Here is a 17,353-nt window from a genome sequence, read left to right as displayed (position 1 = left end):
TGCATGCATCGTTTTCCGTCGTAATAGGAATGAGTGGAGTATTTCCCATCAGATTCCAAAATTGTTTCATACACTCTTCCTTTCCAATCCGAGTATTGAGTGAATGCATTAAGTGAAATCATCCTTACACAGTATTTGAGTCTAAAATCACTAGGCAATAGTGGAAGAATAAGGGGAACGTCATTCCTTCCTTCTTTTCTTCTAATCAAAGCAACAACAACAACAAATTCCTTGTCCCTCCTAGCGGTAATAAGTAATTCATAAGAAACCATGAAGACGAAGCACAAGACAAGTTTCCATACAAGATTTCATGCTTTTTTTCTTCTTTTGTTTCAATCCTCTCCCCTAATAAGTCTAGCATAGGTTCCCGTTATCCATGTGTACTGTCTATGTGTCATATTTCTTACCTTTTCCATCAATGAGCATTCCTTTCCTTTGCAATCGATCATCGAATTCATTTGCAAAAAAAAAAAAAAAAAAAAAAAAAAAAAAAAAAAGAAAAAAAATTACCGAACTAAACACAAGGTACACCAATGATTTCAGGCACCTTTGCAACCCTGTCATTCCCTGTTAACCGTTCAATCACATTCCATTTCTTCATCAACCACTTTGAGCCTCGTCTAACGTTTGGCCTTAATTTCTTCAACCCACATTCACTTAACCTTGGGACTGGAAGATGCGTAATTGTATAACATTCAAAAGGCAAAAAAAAAAAAAAAAAAAAAAAAAAAAGCAAAGCAAAAATAAAACAATGTCTAAAGGCAAGTGTTCCAATGTCTTTGATATGAACACGTCTCAAATTGCGTCTCTCATCGAGTGCTCGGTACCGTGCCTGAGAAACATGAATGCTAAGTGAGTGATGGACCGCATGATCTGAGATTGCCTACATTGATTCAAAAGAATGAAAAAAAAAGCGAAAAGCCAAAAAAAATAAATAAATAAATAAACTTGCAAAGTCCAAATTTTCAAAAACACAATTACACATCTTGGGGGCTTCTCTCAGGTCTTGAGCCTTTTACCCCTTTCTTCCTTAAATCTTCAGCTTAACCACATTACAACCCTTGAAAGACCTCTTTGAGGTGTACACACACTTGTGCAAAGTTCGGTTAGAGCTACGTTCGGCCTGATTCTTAACGGATACGTAGGCAACCTCACATAGAGGTGCGGCCACATTCATATTCATATCTATGCATGATCGAGTCAAAGAATATCCAATGCTTACCCCTACCCATTTAGAGCTAGACTTGGGGGGCTTGAACCCACATCATTTAGCCTACTTAGCCTAAAGAGTCATCATCTTGACTCTTCTCACATCTCTTTCCATCACCATAACCCTTGCAGCCAGCCTTAGTATCACATTCACACACTTCACTCACACATCCATATCCATATCAATCATCCTTCCCTTTAAGAGCCCTTTATCACGAAATCTTGTTTCAACACCGCGCATGCTTCATCATCTTTCAAGATAACATTCATTAGAAGAAACATTGTATACTTGCCTAGCTTCTAGACCTAAGAAATGTGCATTGTTTCATACATCGCATATTGTTCTTAGCTCCTTGACCTATGTGACATTCATTATGCGATACTCATCGATCACTTCATTTATATACGTGCTTAGCTTCCAAACCTAAGTAACGTTCAAGATCGTTTCTTTACACCATATGTGATGCTTAGCTCCATGACCTAAGTTCATTCATCTATCGTGTCACATGACGTAATTGTCCTTAGCCTACTAGCCTAAGAACATACATCATGCATACATTATACTCAAGACGGGCAGTTCGATACGACAAGAAGAAAATCCATGTGATTCATTTCGTCTTGCTTAAGGAGGAAGTTCAAAACTTCTTTCCTTTTTCATTATTTTATTTTGAGGAAGTTCAAAAACTTTTTCCAAGTTTTCATCGAAGGAAGTTCGAAAATAAAAGTTCAGTTTTCACATCTTTCTTTTTCGGGAGAAAGTCGGTACCCTCCACTCATGACAAAAATTGACGCAAAATTTTTGCTTGTGCATCTTCGTTTGCTTGTGTCTGCACACACACATATATACACACACACTCACTCACATGTCATACACATGTCATGTCACATCAAGTCAAACTTGGTAAAGTTAGTGGTCAAGTCAATCACAGTATATACGAGTCCATTGGCAAATTTATTTTTGCAGGTCTTATCTACAGCCCACGTCCGGGGACAAACGGACCATTTACAGCCCACGTCCGGGGACAAGCGGACCATCTACAGCCCACGTCCGGGGACAAGCGGACCATCTACAGTCCACGTCCGGGGACAAGCGGACCACCATCATTTCATGACGCAAGGTTCTCGATACACAGAGACTTGCAATCTCATCATCTGTCGACTTTCCTCAAGCATGGAAAGTATTATCCGGTGGATTTCTTCAAGCATAGAAAACTGCCAAGTCGGCTTTCCTCAAGCATGGAAAGCGTTATCGGTGGATTTTTCTTCAAGTATAGAAAACCGCCAAGTCGCCATTATTGGTCGGGTTGAGTATTTAATTTTTGAAGTGCTTAAATCCATATTTCCATATCATAAACCAACCCAATTCCTAGCCCATTTCCCCAAACCATAACTCATTTTCCTCTTTTCGTGCCTTTAAACCCAAAATAATTCATTTCGTGTCCTTTAAAATCATTCATTTCGTGTCCTTTTTATAAAAACGTTTAATACAGTTTATTTTGGTCCATAATCTGGGTCCAATGATTAAAATTTTGGATGGGGCTTTAAAAGAGCTTTCCAACGATATATTATAAGCCCAAATCCGAGTTATAACGAATAAGTTATGGCCAAAATATTAAACTAGTCCAATCCGAACCTAAGCCCACCTTACCTACGACCCAATGATCATGTGGAGGGTCCAAATTATTTAATCCCATTCCTAAACCAATTAGGATTAATTGGAAGCTTCTATAAGTTTCTAAAAGATCTTAATTATCCGTTTTGAAAAGATAAGATTAAAGAGTTTGAAATTGAATAAAACTTTTCTTTTTGAAAATCCTTTTTCTATCCGAATTGAAAGACGTTCAAAGATAGACAGATATTATTTTCGTGCCTCATAGTTTTTATCCAAATTTTATATGGTTGTATATCTATTGAAATTATCTTTCCAATGATATATTATAATATCAATTCCGATCTATAACGGAAAAGATATGAATAAAATGTCAAACTCTATCCAAAACTGACACCGTCTCACTATTTCGGCTATATCTTTTGTTCTACAGCATAATTTAATCTGATTCTAATTGGGTTAGAAATTAGACTTTAAGAGCTTTCCAAAGATATCTTATTTATCTTATTCCGATTTCTGGATCAAAAGATATGAGAAAAACAAAAACCGCAAAAACTGTTGTCTATCGCAAGAGTTTTATCCGATTCGAATTCTTATCTTTACTTGATTCTTCGACCCTCTTTTTTCTCTATAAATAGAGGTCATATATCACCCTTTTTTCAAGCATCAACAAGCTTGATCAAAAAATAATTCTCTTCTCACTCTTTAGCCTAAACACTAGCCTCCCCATTCTTTCACTATTTCTTCCTTTAAGCACTCCAAGGAGTCCATACAATACCTGAAGTTCTATACTTTAACCAAGGCGTGATAGGTAGAATTAATTGAGGGTTTGGACCAAATCAACTCTACTTTTAATTTAATTTAACTTCCATTTACTTTATATTTTTATTGAAGTTACTAACAGTTTATTCATGATGTAGCAATTTAAAGGAACGCGCGAAATGTGAGTAATTAATTAATTTAATTACTCTTATTTTATTTTTATATTGCTAGTATCATGATTAGGTTTATTATTATTTGATTTGACTCACATTATTATTGTTAAATTGCTTCCAATATTAATGTTTATTTTATTATATTTATTGATCACCATATTGCATGTTTAAAGGGAATATGTAATTGAAAATCACGCCTTATAAGATAATTTGGACAACCGGTTTAGGATCCTTTTTAATCTTGTTATTAATTGAAGTGATCACCAATATTTTAGAATAATGTGTGCATTAATATTCAATCAATTTAGTTAAATAATGGTTTGGAGCGAATTGAATTATTGTTTGTATGCCTTTGAGATCACAGGAATGCTTTTCAATATAAGAATCGAGTAGAGGCCAATACGGGCGAATGTGACTCCATGACTCACTTCGTACCATCATCCCCGATCCTCCTTTCGTGGTTTCGAACCATATGGAGTTAGTAATCTCATGGATTATGAATGGGGTGTAACCTTCACGGGTCAATCGTTGTTGCCTATCGTTGTCCCTTATCGTGGTTGCCTTTTTATGATCCGTGGACGGTTTACAAGTTCCTTCAAAACTTGTTGACAGCTCCCTAATTTATTTGTCCCTAATCGTTGTCCCTAATCGTAATGTCAATTCCCACTTCCTATGAGTGCCAAGCATATTCACCACATGCTTTTAACGTAGGCGCACTTCGAGCGACGCCTACAGTACTATAAAGCGAAAAATCATGAATCATATTCAAAAAGTACCTAATCCCAAGACCGCATGCATAACACACAAGACATATAATCATACCTTTGAAGCGTGAATTCCACGTAGCTATTTGACAGACAAATCAGGGAGAGAATACAGCCCCAAGCGTTGCTCCTCTACTTAGTCCACGAGCTTCGAACGAGTCATCCACCAATACTAGAATGGTCAAGTTAAAGGGAAAACCGCGATCACCACCTTTAATGGACTAACCGACCACCACGAACCACCTTGAGAGGCGCCGAGGGAGGAGAGAGCCGTGAGAGAGAGAAAAGTTTGAGAGGGCTTGGTCTCGTGTTTGCTAATTAGGGTTTGATCAAACTGATCACTGAATTGCATTACATTCAAACCCTAGGCAACTAATTTATTTATAATCATATTATAATTAGACTAGGTTAGGAAGCCCAAAACCCTCCAATCTTCTCCATATGGCCGCCCATCATAGGGGATGAGGCCCATCATGGGCCTCGTCCTCTCGTCCTCGACCTAGGCCCTTTGTGTGACCTTATAGGATCTGTCCAAGTGGACTTTGGCTTATTTTACTAGCCCAAAGATCGTTAGTATCTCTAGCTATGATATAACGACGACCCAAATGCACGAACTTAATTATCTCCATAATTTGATCCATTTATATATCTAGTAATTGCACATGATGAAGACATAAATCCTGCACTATGGATTGCTGGTCTACTAGAGATTATGAGAATATATAGGCTGGGATTTTTTTAATAATTTTTTTAATTAAAAATCAATCATCTTAACAAAGAAAAATGTAAAATAAAAATCCCTAACCTATAACAATGCGACACTTGTCCAATGTTAACATTTTAAACAAATTACTTATTCTATTGGAAATTTTGACATTTGCTACCTCTGAAACACATCAAATTCACTTTTGCTACCTGGGAAAAGTTTTATTTTATTTTACTACCTATCAAATCCCGTTTTTTAAATTTCGCTACCAGTTAACGGAATCCGTTAATAATTCTGTTAGTGAGATCCAGCCACCCTCATTACCACCTTCCGGCCACCACTCCCTTCTTAGCCACCCTAAATGCCTCCCCGTCAGCCACAAAAAAAAAAAAATAAAATAAAAAGAATTTTAAAAAAACCAGCCACCCCTCCCCTCAACTGCCATCCCTTCCCTCCCCCCTGCCGGCGGTCTACGCCCAGAAAATCGGTCGGCGTCGTCGCGCCCGCACCCCCTCCCTCCCTTTCCCCCACCCTACGCAGCCCCCTTCCCCTTTCTCCAACCCCCACCCGAACTAAAACCACCTTCCCTTTCCCCTTCCCCCACCGGAATCCGCCCCCAGCCCCGTTCCCCCAACCGAAATCGACATCCTTCCCCTTCCCCTCATGTTTTCGGCCTTCCCTAACCCTAAACCACCACCCCAAAACCACCCGAAAACACTTTAAACGAATTGCATAATTTAGGGTTTCGGGCAGCGAAAATGTCAAAGAAAGGGAAGGGGGGCTGCGTAGCGTGGGGGAAAGGGAAGGGCTGGGTTCGCGCCGTCACTGGCCGAAGTTCTGGGCGCCGGCCGCCGGTAGGGGGGAGGGAAGGGGTGGCAGTTGAGGGGAGGGGTGGCTGGTTTTTTTTTTTAGTTTTTAATTTTTAATTTATTATTTTAAAAAAATAATAATAAACTTAACGGAACCCTGACTGATTCTGTTAACGGGTAGCAAAATTTAAAAAAGGGGCATATGTTAGGTAGTAAAATAAAATAAAAGTTTTTATAGGTAGCAAAAGTGAATTTGATGTGTTTGATAGGTAGCAAAAGTCAAAATTTCCTATTCTATTTATGAAAGATGTATGTTAGAGGTCATTTTATTTCTGGATAATTAAAAAATCATTTTATTTTAAGGAGATCGGGCAAAAGTCATAATATTCTTGACAAATTTTCATAATATTATTATCAAGAACATCTCAAAGACAAATTAAAAAATTCTCACATTAAAAAAAAAAAAATTAATTAATTAAAAAAAAATTTAAAATTAAAAAAAAAAAAAACTTAGACAAATGTGAGTAAGAGTAAACGGTAAGAAATTAGAAGTGTAGGACTCAAACACACAATCACACAACACAACACACCGTAAAAAACGTTAAAAAACAGACAATTCTCTCTCTTTCTCTTTCTCATTGTCTTTGTCTTAAAAATCACACCCACCTCCTAATCTCAACCGCCCATTTTTCTGACATTTTATTTTCCTTTTAACAAATTTTCTTGTTTCATTAATTTAGACTAAAATTTACGGACTATTTCAGTTGAGATAAGTGGAGATACCTGCAAATTTACAATTTCACAACTTCAAATTCAATCAACAATTAAAAAAAAAAAGCTTAGATATTTTTTTTTTCAGCTCAAATTTGCAACAAAAAATCAAAAAAAAAAAAAAAAAAAAAATGGGAGAAGCAGCAAATTCAGAGAGAAACAATGGTAGTAGTAGAGATTCTTTTGATGGGTTTTCACCAGTTTCTTCAACTCGTGTTTTTTGGCAATCTCGTAAGAGGCGTGGTTCGTTTTCTCTCTCCTCTTTTTCTGGCTTTTTATTTATTTGTTCATGACTAATTAATTGAAGAATATACAAGTATTATTTGTGTGATTAATTGATATATTTTCTATGAATTACTGCTTTAATTATGTTGAAATACTAGTTGAAAAAAAATTAAAATTGTTTGGAAAAATTGTAGTTTAGCTATTGATTAGTATGAGAAGTAAGATGTTGCGTGAGATAAACAAAGTCTGTTGTTGGGTTTTTTGGGATTTTGTTTTGTTTATTTATATTTTTTCTGCGTTGAAGGAGTATACGTATAAATTTACAATAATTTCAAATATATGTTACAAGCTAAGCTTAAGCTATGTCAAATTTGATGAAATATTAAGAAAGGGAATTCCAGCCTGAATTTGATTTAAATTATGATAAGTATCGTCTAATTAAAGGGATTATGTTTTTAGTCAAATTTTGTACTTGTATTACAAATTTACAATTGCTGAGCTCGTTGTTTGGAAATTGGAAATACTGTACAAAGTTGGTCTTGTAGCTTGACACGCTTTGTAGTTGTTGAAGAGTGGTTGTTTCATTGTTGAGAACTTTGATTTTATGACAGTGGTTAATTTTGACACCAAACTTCAACACTTCATGTATAAGCATTGTCCACTTTGTTGCTTACTTGCTTACTGTATAAGTTTGTTGCTTGGAAAGTAGTCTTCCCCTCTTTGCTATCATCTCTAGTTAATTTAGGCGATATATATATGATGCGAGCTATATTAGTTGGATTTATGGATTTAAATCTCGTCTACTTCACTGCCTTGCTCCTTCAGTTCCATAAATAACTATGGAGTATCTGACTTAAGGTTATGTATACACACTTATGGTAATAGTGTATAATATTTTAAATGAACAAATGGATGGTGCATTGTCATCATATGTCCATGACCGTTAAGGATTATTGGAAAAAGTTAGCTATGCAAATTTAGAGAGGGACTTGTTGTAAATTCTCCGAGATTAAAGAAAATTATGTAGTAATAGTTGGAATTTGAGATTGGAGATAATGTAGTGATTTTATTATTTGACTGCATGAGAAAAATAGGTTATTTTCTACGGAAAAAAAGGATATACAAAATACGTAGTATTTATAAAGTTTTCCCTAATTAAACCTCCGTAGTGTTGAGAAACGTTACTTAGTGTTACTGATGTTAGAAGCTTTTCAACTATTAGCTCGGACTGACCTCTGTGGTATTAAAATCCAGAAATGACACAACCTAACCTGATTTGGACACTATTGGTAACCCTTTTTCTTAGCTCATGAAAATGCTCTATTGGTAATTGCTAACAGTTTTCTATTGGCAAGTGATGCTCTTTTTTTTTGTTTTAAATCCAAAATCAGTAATCAATTGCCAGACTATAAAACACCCCCCTGAAAGTTTTTACTCTAATTCAATGGGAGAAACATCTATAGAAATTGTAAGAAAATTTTCTTAATCTAGCCTTTTCATGTACAAAATTTGTCCATTAAGGCCTTATTCTTTTTGTAATTGTGTAATTTATTTGAAAACTAAGCTTATCAAATGCTTCGTACAAAGTATAATCATAACTAATTTTCAATGACTCACTATTTTTTTTTTTTGACGGGAATGACTCACTATTATTTAGAATGCCTAATGTATATACTAATTAAAACTGAATTACACTAAATACTTTTTTTTATTATTAGTGACACTTTCCTTAAAAATCTGTAATTTGTACCTGTCTTTTTTTTTTTTTCCTTTGTTTTTCTCAGTTTAATTGAAAGTATTCTCCTAAAACCTTGTGGGGAAACTATCTTGCCAATTGAAAAAACCCTTGTGCAGAAACTATCTTGCCAATTTACATCAATTAAAAAAAAATGATGTAAATTAATCAAACCCAATATGCTACCGTTTCTTCCGATAGAACATGACATATACAAGTATTCAATGTTTATATGGAGTGTTTGGCTTGGTGTATGGTCTTTGTTTGATTTATATAGGGGTGGAAAATAGTTTTCTCAATGGTGGAAAATAGCTCCCTCAAAGACAGAAACTGTTTAGTGTAAGTCACATTTTCCTCCTCTCTTCTTACCTCACCTCTTTTATTTTATAAAATTTTTGCTATTTGCTAGAAAGCTTAGAATAAAAGTACATTAGAGCAGAAGATGAATCAATTCTCTATAAGGGTCAAACTGGAAATTTGGTGAACTATATTTTTAACCACAACAAAAGCATTTTCAGGAGGTATAAAGAAGATACTAGCCTACTAGGTGTGCAGTCCATTTCAATGATGCTTGTTGCTATGTGTGTGCTTAGCCACTCATAGTGCATTTTAATATTGTTCTGCTTAAATTTGCTGAATGCACGTGGTTTGTTTGATTGGCATTAATGCATGGGTGCTGTAACAATTGTTACTATCATGTTAGTTTCTGGTTAATTTTATTCCACAAGACTAGCTTCTTGTGACAGCAATCGCACTGAATGTAACCAAGCCAAGAGATGAGCCAATGTTTGAAACACCAACAAAACCAGAAACTTCAGAGGAAGAGAAGGCACCGGACTCGACTCCTCCAGATAATACTGTTCTTTCAGAGCGCCGAAAGGCTCTATTTGAACCGCTGGAGCCTATTGATACTCTTCCAAGAAAACGACCCTCAAATGAGAGCTTGCTTCCTCCTCCAGACTTCGACGCAACAGCATATCCTAAGGGCTGGTTAATAGGTAAGAAGCGGAAGTTGGTGAATGTCGATGTTGTTGAGAGCATGCGGAGGATTGCCATCCAAGAAATGAATCGCAAGGTGGTTTTTCGAGTCCTTGCCCCTGTTTTAAAAAACTCATACTAAAAGAAGCGCTTGAAAATGCAATCAACAAAGAATGAAATGTGCCAAGAGGATACTCTCACATGAGAACTCGTACTACTGTACTAGGAAGACTGGAACAGCATGTAATTGTGGCAGAATGAAATAAAGGAATCCATCCTCCAACAAAAATATAAATAATTGTGATCACCTAGATTATAACTATGAAATAAATGTTAACTGCTCTGTAATGTAAGAATGATTTGACAAGCTAGAGTTATGTGTGCAGGATCGTGAAATTGATGGGTTAAGTGAGCAACTAGATGAGGATTCTCGTGTTCTTGAGCATCTACAAGTCCAGCTTCTAGAAGAAAAAAGAAAGCGTTCAGATGTTGAGAGGGAAAATACAATGCTGCAGGATCAAATCAACATGTTGATGAACATGCTACAGGAAAACGAAGCTGCAGAAGAGGAGGATGCAAATGAGCCTTAGTTGGTTCTAGAAAAGTATTTTAATTCTTTTGTATAGTTTTTCCTGAATTTAAAACGTACAGTAGGGGTGTTATTGAGCAGCAAGTTTTAGTTGCTGCATGGAATTTACTTAGCATTTGTTTGTTTGTTTGTTGCTATAAATTTAGAATAAACGCTTGTACGTTTTAATAATTAAGGATATAGCGTATGATGTACAATGTATTGTCGTCTGGTTTTAAGATTCTAATGACAAAATATTGTGAGTGTAGTTCTTGAGCTTTCAAGACAGATTTTGGTTTTTAAGTGCAAATAACAGTTTATGTAAATAATCCTTCTTTCTGTCTTGTTGATTTGTTCTTGGTTGTCCTTACTCTCTTCAGCCATATCTATCATAATTTCTAGCCATTATCTCAACATGTTACATGTTTATAAAGTGAATAATTGAAGGATTTGCTAAGAGGTCTAATGATAAACCATTACTAGTTATATCCCCTCTTTGAGAAATAGTAGAGCGTAGGTACTTTTATGACACTCCTTCCATCTCTAAAAGTTAATCTATTTTAAATCTTACAACTACGTGTAACACTACTGAATCTGTTAAATTATTATTACTTAATATACTTTGTAAGATTGAATAAAGTCACGTGAATTCCAGTTTAAATTGTCTCAACTAGTGATTTTAGAAAATTAAATTTTTATTAATGTTCGCTAACTAGTCAGTAATACAAATAGTAAAAGATTTGCATTAGCAAAATAGGATATTAAAGAGACAGAGGATAACTAAACTCTCTCTCAAGGGTGACAAACATTGGTTGGATTATTCATAAACAGAATTTGCATCAAACCTGCAGAATTCAGATACTGAAAGTTAATATATACAGGAGATTTACACTGTTCTAGTTTTTTTATCATCTCAAGGAACAGCTGCAAGTATGCTATCTGCCTCGGATTCCTGAATCTTCTGGGAACAGGAACTGAGGTAGAGATGCTATCCTTGGAAGATGGAGAAGAAGCTCGCCAACTGAATCCTTCCTTGACATGCTTGGTTCCTGTTGGAAATCATTTCCTAGTCCAGCCTCACTTCCCACTGCAAGAACAGTCTTTGTAGTTCGATTTTCACACAGTTGTTCGGCAACCAAATCCTTCCTTGAAGAGCTAGTTTCCTGTTGAAAATTGCCTAAACCAGTCTTGCTTGCTTCTGCAAGAACAGTCTTTGCAGTTTGATTTTCACACAGTTGTTTGGCAGCTTGGGTGTTTCCCACAGCCAGATCTCTTACACTCTCTAAGCTGATTTGTGCATTTTGAACTCCTGCATCATCCATTTGCAGAAGGCAGCAAAGGGAGTTAACTTTTGACATGATACGATTTTCATCGGAATTTGTTAAAGTTTGGGAGTCATTTAGCAGATACTGAGTGATCTCGTCAAGAATTTCCCACTTTTGAGGTTCATTGATGGAAAGACTAGGATTGTCAGATCTAATCTGCTCTGAGATACAGTCACCAATATGGTTTACAAGATCACCTACTGACATGGATGGATTAAGACCAGGAAGTTTGATCTGGTTCAGAAGTTGGAGTCTATCGGCATCGTTATACTTGCTGCTTACATCTCCTTCCATCACGCGCATATCTGTAGCATTATTTAAATTTCATGAGGTTATTCATTACTGTAAGCAATACTTCATAATAGGCAATAGCAAAACTAACTGCAATACCACCCCTAAATGGCAAAATGTGCTCCTGCCTGAAGGCTCAGAAATAAGGTCTACTTGTCTAGATAATTATGGGCCAAGGCATTGTTTGCGCTAGATCATAAGGAATTGAGCCTAAGCCGATTTGCAGAGGTGCAAACAACACAAACTGGCCATTAGAGGGCTGTTACTATAAGATTCAATCACAGATAGAAGAAATAAACAGATATAAAATGTTCTTCACAAAAAATCTGCCAATCTCAGGTTTCAAATTCTAAAGAGAAATATTTGAAAGCAGAATGACAGATAGAGCTGCTTCATAAATCAGGAGGGTTTTCGGTTGGCAGTAAGAAAAATCATCACTCATCTGTAGCTTGAACTACCACCCAGTAATTATAGTTAACATCTAACATTGTTGCGATTATTAAGTAGGAAATGGCTTGTAATGTAAGGAGCCTCATTAATGGGGACACCGACATCCCTCATGACCAACCAGATAGTAGCTGTTCAAGTTAAGGAAGAAAGAGGAGGTCCTAGCCCCCAGGCCATCATGAGAAACATTACCCTACCTAAAGGTATGGTTGGTATAATCAAAACTAGTATCTAAGCATACAAGTATATGAAAATTAGACAGTAAAAGATGGTCCATGTCAGTTCAAATACCTGGAACAAGCTGAGAATTTCTGTGAGAGTTCTGTATAGGTGAGCCAATATAGTTCTTGTTCTCAATATCTGAAGAGGATAGCCCAGAAACTGAAACTCCGTCCCTGATGCCCGAATAACTAAATGTCCTTTCAGTCTTCAATTCAAAACTATGTGCAGGGTTACTGTGATCACCAAAAATGGAAGCCCTTGGTTGAAAATATGGAGTATCTAATTCTATCTGTGGCTGTTGACTTAGGAAGCTGAGACGAGGATCACATTGTATAAGTTTTTGAAAATGCTTTCCTAAAGTGCCCTGGGGAAACTGTAGAAAATGTTGCCTGCAACAAAAAATGAAGCTATCAGGATGCCATTCAATAAATTCAAACCATTAATATCCCCTACTTCTTATAAGATGGTATCAGAACACCATTCAGAATTGTATCATGTAGGTTCAAAAACTATATACGTGTAATTTGAATCAGTAGTCTTAGCAAAATAGCACAGGCCAGCCACACTATAGCCACTCAGGCTCATGGGCTATCTTAAGAACACGTAGCTACATAGCAAGGTCCATCTATATTCTGAGAACGCCATGACATTGCAACAGTCTAGTCAATCCTGTATTCTGTTTATATTACCAAGGTAGAGCACATGACTCAAAATACTAGCAGCTGATAATTAGTTATGGTGATCATGTGATGTAGCGATAGTGCAGAGGGTTCATCCAATGAACGGATGGTCCAGTGGAGGAATCTTAGCATATTTCTGAAAGCAAGAAATCAATCAGTAAGCAGACAGCCCAGCAGTGGGCTATAAAGAAGGAGAAAATAACCCGCTTTCAGAAAAGCAGCAATCCTCAGGTAAATTTCTAAGCCATATCTAATTAAGAGGCCATTCTTTGATTAGGACACGGCCAACCTATGACAGCTCAAGTAAGAATGCAAATCCACATGAAAACCCCTGTTACATATGAATATATAGAGTTCGTAAAGTTTTTCTTTATGTTTCATATTTTCATAACATAACCTGATGAAGGAAAAATTGCAATAAGTAGTCCAAAATTTTCAGTTTTACCATTTAATGAATGTTCAGGAGAATATTCTAGGCAATCAACCAACTCCTTTTTTCTTTTTCAGGATTACTAGATCACTATAACTTAAAGGCTATAAATTACTTGTATATAACAGTGGAGTAACGTCTAATAACACAAAAGCAGACCTTAACAATTTAAATGAAAATTCATATAATATTTTTAAAAAAAAAAAATCCAAAAGCTGATAATAACTTCAATTTACAAATACATGACACAGATGGCAGATTCAGTCTCACCGAATTATTCCTTTAAAAGGAATTCTGAAAATAAATCCGATTGTCTTAACTTTACTCGGCGATTGAATTTATTTTCAGAACAGTGTTGTACAAGAACAGTATAAAGAACAGTGTCAATTGAATTTATTAACTCCAAAGTAACATGTTTATTCATTTAGCAATAGAAAATAGAATCATGGCTTGTTATAGATATCAGTAATTTGTAGGCTGTTCTTCAGATATTCGGTAATCAACAATCATACTTACACACATAAATTAGGTGCAGCCAGCGACAAAATGAGAAAGAAACCAAATTCCAAATTGAAACAAAAACTCAATCAACTAAAACAATCAATAAGGCTTTGGCAATTGTACCTATGGAGTGAAGCCTGTCCGGTAGTAAAATCTGTTGTCGCCTGCCACAAAGTGTGCTTCCTTGGTTGTGGATTAATTTCTCTGAAGAACAGAGGTTGTCGCGAAAGCTGAAACAGAACATAACACCTTCAATCGTGATACCATTACAACAAACAACAATATACATTGAACCAACATATTTACTCATAACATACAAGTATACAACTATCTTACCACAACATCTAGTGTTCCAGGTTCATTATCAGGGTAGTTTGCCTTGATAGCCATGATGTCAGACCACTGAATTTCAATCTTATTCTTAAGTCCACCATCCAGAACTTCCCACACAAGCTTGTGCTTAGCAAAATAACACTTTGCCACTAAATCGCCTTCGTACCTTGACTTGTACTGCAATGAAAATACATAGCACATTTTCCTTAATATACTCCACACCACAAAAGAATACCACACACATACAAGTATACGACATTCATTTTCAAACTATAACCAAAGTTTTAACATTAAGAGCCTTAGTAGTTAGTACATATCATAGCATACGACAAACCAAATGCATTAACACCAGATCATATTCACAAGTATAAAGTTCAAAATTTTACCAATAATGATTATGTCAAATAAAAAAGGAAAATTAATTTATAAATAAACATTAAGAAGTTAAATTAAATAACACCGATTAACACGTAATTTTGTCATAATTTTCGGAATCATAATATACTAGGTTATCTCGTGCGATGCACGTTTAGAATTAATTTATGTCAATTAAAAAAGGAAAATTAATTTATAAACAAACATTAAGAAGTTAAATTAAATAACACCAATTAACACGTAATTTTGTCATAATTTTCGAAATCAGAATATAGTACGTTATCCCGTGCGATGCACGGTTAGATTTAATTTTTTTTTGTAATTTATGTTATGTTGCATTACATTGTATATAAATATTGAAATTAGATATAAAAATAATTTATATTTAAGGATATATATGAACCACATCTATTAACTATTACTAAACAAAATATTGCTGACATCATCTCTCCTCAAAACTGTATACATGTTGCTTTTTTATGAATTTTTTCCCGCCTAAAACTATTTATGATGTCATTTTTTTGATTTTCTTTTTTTCTTTTTTTTTTTTTTTTTTTTGGTACTTTGTAAACAAGCCAAGTAAATTCTTTCAACAACCTTAATCTAGAAAATCAAACTATAGTAAATTGAATAGCAACAATACTACTTTCTTTTGATTTAAAGATCTATCATTCCTTCTCCTCAACTCCTTAACACTAATTTTCAGACGTCTAGAAATTTCTTGAAATACTAAAACTATATTCCTTTTAAGAAATCTCCTTCCAATGAATTTATGGCAAAATTAAAATGGTTCATTGTATATACGAATTCTACACTATATTTTTTTTTTTTGTTGTTAAAATCGTGCATCGCACGGGATTAATCTAGTTAATAACAATTAATAATTGAAATAGTCGAAAGAAAATTATTTAAGGATGCATATTAATAAAATCCAACAAAAAAAATACACAGATTACAATTAACACAAATGTCATCAATATTATTATTTTAGCTTCCAACAATTAATCGTTTATATAGTAGTCTATAGTAGCACCTATTTGATTTTTTTAGTCAAAATAAATATTAGTACTTCATCCGTTAATAGTTAATTGCAACAAAGGAATATTTTATATCTCACAAATAATATTCCTTTGTGCAATTAATCATTAACGGAGGAAGTATAACAATTTTCTAATCAATAAAAATAGAGTAGTTAGTTCAGCTTTAAATAAATAAAAATGATGTCATTAAAGCATTTAGGCGGGAATTTTTTTTATGAAAAAGCGACACGTGTATAATTTTAGAAAAAGATAATGTCAACGTGTTTTTATTTTAGTATTAGTTAATAGATAGATTCGGAAATACATTTAAACTTCATATTCCCTCCATCCCAAATTTGGTGCTCGATTTCGTTTTTATGGTTAAACTTTTAAAACTTTGACCAAATTTTCTCATTATTAAATTTTTTCATTAGTAAAAAAACATAGTCGTATAAGATAGGAGTATTGGATTTGTTATATTGGTCAAATATACGTATTGGCGTATTGAAGACCAATTTATAGTTCACACATATCCGTGTTAGGTTCAACTATGTATATCAAATATTAATTACACTCATCAATGCGTAATTAAGACATACAAACCGGCAATTATCCAAATTAAAAAAATGAAGTACCTCCCAAGAGCCAATTTTAAGCAAAGTAGCAGGAAAATTGGAAGCCTTGAGCTTATTATCAGCAGCAGAAGAAGCACCCATTTCTTTTCTAGCAAGTGTTTTTGCTAAGGAAGCACTCTTTTCCTGAGACAATTTCATATGGATCAAATCCAAAAATGATGGACTCTTTTTTAGCTTTAATCCCAATGGACTTGGCTCTTCTAATGGATTATACTCCAATACCCCATCATTCTTTTCCTGAAAATCCAACCAAACACACCCTTAGAAATTATAATTACAATTACTAAAAAAAAAACTAGCTTCTTTTCATATATTTGCAACCATTTGATATTCACACTTTATGTTAAATGGTTGTCAAATAATATGATACGGAGGTAGTATAAAATAAATTAAAATTTATAAGAAAAATTGACAAACCTTATTGAATGAATCAAATTTGGGTCGTTTGGAGAAAAACCCATGTGAATTTTCACCAGAATCATCGAATTCTGCCTTGACTTTGACCTTTTTCCGGCATGAATTTTCCGGTAAAGAGAATTCTTCGACGGAATCCATGATTCTATGAACCATTTTTTTTAAACTCGAAGAGAGAGAATCAGAGACTCAGTGAGTTAACTCGGTGAGAAAGTGAGATGGAGTATTTTGATTTTGGTAGTGACTAGTGAGACAAAAACGTCAATTACAGCTATTCAACTCTATCCTTTATAGGCTAGAGCACGAGTGTGGCGCGTGGAGTGACGTGGTACTGTTGAGTATGCCACGTGTGATGGATGTGGTACTATGTAC

The 17,353-nt window shown here is 34.9% G+C and overlaps 2 protein-coding genes across 2 annotated transcripts; one reads left to right on the top strand and one right to left on the bottom strand.

Annotated features, from left to right (window-relative positions):
* The first annotated feature begins 6,618 nt into the window (after positions 1 to 6,618).
* On the top strand, positions 6,619 to 10,599 carry LOC145635957 (protein HEADING DATE REPRESSOR 1-like). Its single transcript, XM_081687375.1, has 3 exons — positions 6,619 to 7,046; positions 9,510 to 9,838; positions 10,128 to 10,599. Exons 1-3 carry the CDS (start codon positions 6,935 to 6,937, stop codon positions 10,329 to 10,331), a joined length of 645 nt encoding a protein of 214 aa, XP_081543501.1. The 5' UTR covers positions 6,619 to 6,934; the 3' UTR covers positions 10,332 to 10,599.
* Positions 10,600 to 10,986: 387 nt separating this feature from the next.
* LOC145635956 (uncharacterized) lies at positions 10,987 to 17,227 on the bottom strand. The gene is made up of 6 exons (XM_081687374.1): positions 16,985 to 17,227; positions 16,568 to 16,804; positions 14,542 to 14,715; positions 14,329 to 14,435; positions 12,664 to 12,983; positions 10,987 to 11,939 (listed from the first exon to the last, which is right to left on the bottom strand). The coding sequence occupies exons 1-6, from the start codon at positions 17,135 to 17,137 to the stop codon at positions 11,245 to 11,247; spliced, it is 1,686 nt and encodes a 561-aa protein (XP_081543500.1). The 5' UTR covers positions 17,138 to 17,227; the 3' UTR covers positions 10,987 to 11,244.
* Between the last annotated feature and the right edge of the window lie 126 nt (positions 17,228 to 17,353).

This window comes from Chenopodium album, chromosome 6 (genome assembly GCF_948465745.1).
Source record: "Chenopodium album chromosome 6, dcCheAlbu1.1, whole genome shotgun sequence".
Taxonomy (NCBI): domain Eukaryota; kingdom Viridiplantae; phylum Streptophyta; class Magnoliopsida; order Caryophyllales; family Amaranthaceae; genus Chenopodium; species Chenopodium album.
This window is presented reverse-complemented; position numbering and strand designations above follow the sequence as displayed.

Bases quoted from the DNA above. Each gene is read 5' to 3' on its own strand.
- LOC145635957 (XM_081687375.1), top strand. From the start codon at position 6,935: ATGGGAGAAGCAGCAAATTCAGAGAGAAACAATGGTAGTAGTAGAGAT. The intron at 7,047-9,509 runs GTTCGTTTTCTC...TTCTTGTGACAG, and splicing joins GCAATCTCGTAAGAGGCGTG to CAATCGCACTGAATGTAACC. The intron at 9,839-10,127 runs GTGGTTTTTCGA...TTATGTGTGCAG, and splicing joins TCCAAGAAATGAATCGCAAG to GATCGTGAAATTGATGGGTT.
- LOC145635956 (XM_081687374.1), bottom strand. From the start codon at position 17,137: ATGGTTCATAGAATCATGGATTCCGTCGAAGAATTCTCTTTACCGGAA. The intron at 16,805-16,984 runs GTTTGTCAATTT...TTGGATTTTCAG, and splicing joins AATTTGATTCATTCAATAAG to GAAAAGAATGATGGGGTATT. The intron at 11,940-12,663 runs GTATTTGAACTG...ATAATGCTACAG, and splicing joins AAATTCTCAGCTTGTTCCAG to ATATGCGCGTGATGGAAGGA.